Consider the following 1774-nt stretch of genomic DNA (forward strand, 5'->3'; position numbering starts at 1 on the left):
ATGCCTGCTCGTCCCCACACTCCATTTGTGCGAAAGCGGAAGGCGGAATCGCAGAGAGTCAGAGCGACAGGCGCACAAACACCAGCAGCTTCTCCACCCCCTCACAGGGCCCAGACAGATGCCTTGCTGCTTGTCCCAAGCCCAAATTTCTCCCTCACCCTCCTTCCCGTAGGCGTTAACCCTTCAGAAGAACCACAGCCAGGCCTGCAGGCTTTCTCCCACAATTCTGCGGTCGATTTATAGGTTAAAAGGAAGAAACCTGCTCGTAAGCAGAGCCTCTGGACAGAAGGCAGGCTGGGGCCATTAAGACAACACCGTCCGTTTGACGATCCGCCCATCCTTGTCAATGGCAAAGTTGTAGTTGCGAGGGTTGTCCAGGCACTCCTCGATCCGCGCGTCCAGGTTCTCAGGGGTGATGAACGTTTTGGCTTCCTCCTGAAGGAAGGACAAGTACCGGCTCTTAACACACCTTAACGGAGGAGTTGCACCAAGGGCAGTGCAGGAGCTGCTGTGCCACAGAGCTCGTGGATCTCTGAGAGACCCCGAGGCGCCACCAGCATCACCAGGACCTCAGCAGGAGCCCAATCCAGAGTGAGGAAACCTTTATTCTCTCCCTCAGGATTATTCCACTCTGTTTTCAGAGCTCTCACTCAACCTCTATCCCATCCACACGCTGTCAACACTCCTGGAAGGTGCTAACACTTGTGTTCCCACCTACCGACACAAAAATCTCTGGAAAATAAGCCTACAGCTTCCACATCACTCCCACAGCTGCCGCCAAATCCTTCACAGGGACTGCTGGCAGCGATCTCCCCAGCAGGCACCAGCTGCTCTCACCTGCAGCTGGAGAACCTCCTTCTCCTTCTCCTTCAGGAAAGCCTCCATTATTCTGGCCTGGTTCTCCACAGCTTGTAACTTCTTCCTCTTCTGTTCTTCCTCTTCTTTCCTAATTCTTTCCTCCCTGCCATAAGGAAAGGAAAACAAAAAAAGGTGCTGCTGAACGCCCACGACCTGCAAGGGCGGCACTTTGGTGAGACACGCTAATTCCTTGGGGTGCAGCGCCACCAAGTTTGAGCGCAGCCAGAACAAAGGGAAGGACTAAGGCAGCTGTGCCAGGGAAGAGAGCCCATGCTGTCCCAGCGTGGGGACGGAGAGAATTCCCTTCCTCCTCCGCAAGAAAAATTAATGTAAAATCTTAACGCAAAAGCTTCCAAACAGAGTTACACGTGTGGAGACGACTTGACACCCAGTGGGGTCTGGCTCCGTCTGGGAGCACGCGATTCTTCTGGCAGGACCTGGATGGGGAAGCTGGTGTGCTTTGTGATGGGCTAAGGGACAACCCATGGGGACGGGACAGACTGGCTTTTCTCTGTAACCTTCTCCTGCTTTTGGGACTCAGCAGATGCTGAATGACACACACACTCAAAATCAACACAATGACCCAGGGGTTGTATTTAGTTCCGCATGAGCAAAAGTCAAAGCCACGAAACGAAGCGGCCTCCCAGCTTCGCGCCAGCCAGCCTGACCTGCGCTCCCGCTGCCGGGCATTCTCCGCCTCGTTCCAGGCCATCAGGCGCCGGTGCTCCTCCGCCAGCTCCGCAGAGTCCTCCTGGGATTGCCGTACCTCCCGCTTCCTCTGCAGCACCTCAGCCCGGAACTCGGCTCTGGAGGGGAGGGCAGGCCACTCAGCTCCTGCCCAGGCCTGAGCGCCTGGGGGTTCTCCCAAACCTGCCCCATAGCAGAGCCCGCCCCACTATACCGATGCTCCCCTGTC

General features: G+C 56.1%; 1 protein-coding gene across 1 annotated transcript; it reads right to left on the bottom strand.

Moving 5' to 3' along the window:
* Nucleotides 1–303: 303 nt before the first annotated feature.
* On the bottom strand, nucleotides 304–1664 carry MRPS26 (mitochondrial ribosomal protein S26; the record flags this gene model as incomplete). The annotated part of the gene is made up of 3 exons (XM_010291366.1): nucleotides 304–435; nucleotides 838–961; nucleotides 1527–1664. Coding segments are annotated over 3 exons (394 nt in total), but the record flags the coding sequence as incomplete, so codon positions are not given.
* Nucleotides 1665–1774: the final 110 nt, after the last annotated feature.

Source organism: Phaethon lepturus, unplaced genomic scaffold, assembly GCF_000687285.1.
Source record: "Phaethon lepturus isolate BGI_N335 unplaced genomic scaffold, ASM68728v1 scaffold24797, whole genome shotgun sequence".
Lineage (NCBI taxonomy): Eukaryota > Metazoa > Chordata > Aves > Phaethontiformes > Phaethontidae > Phaethon > Phaethon lepturus.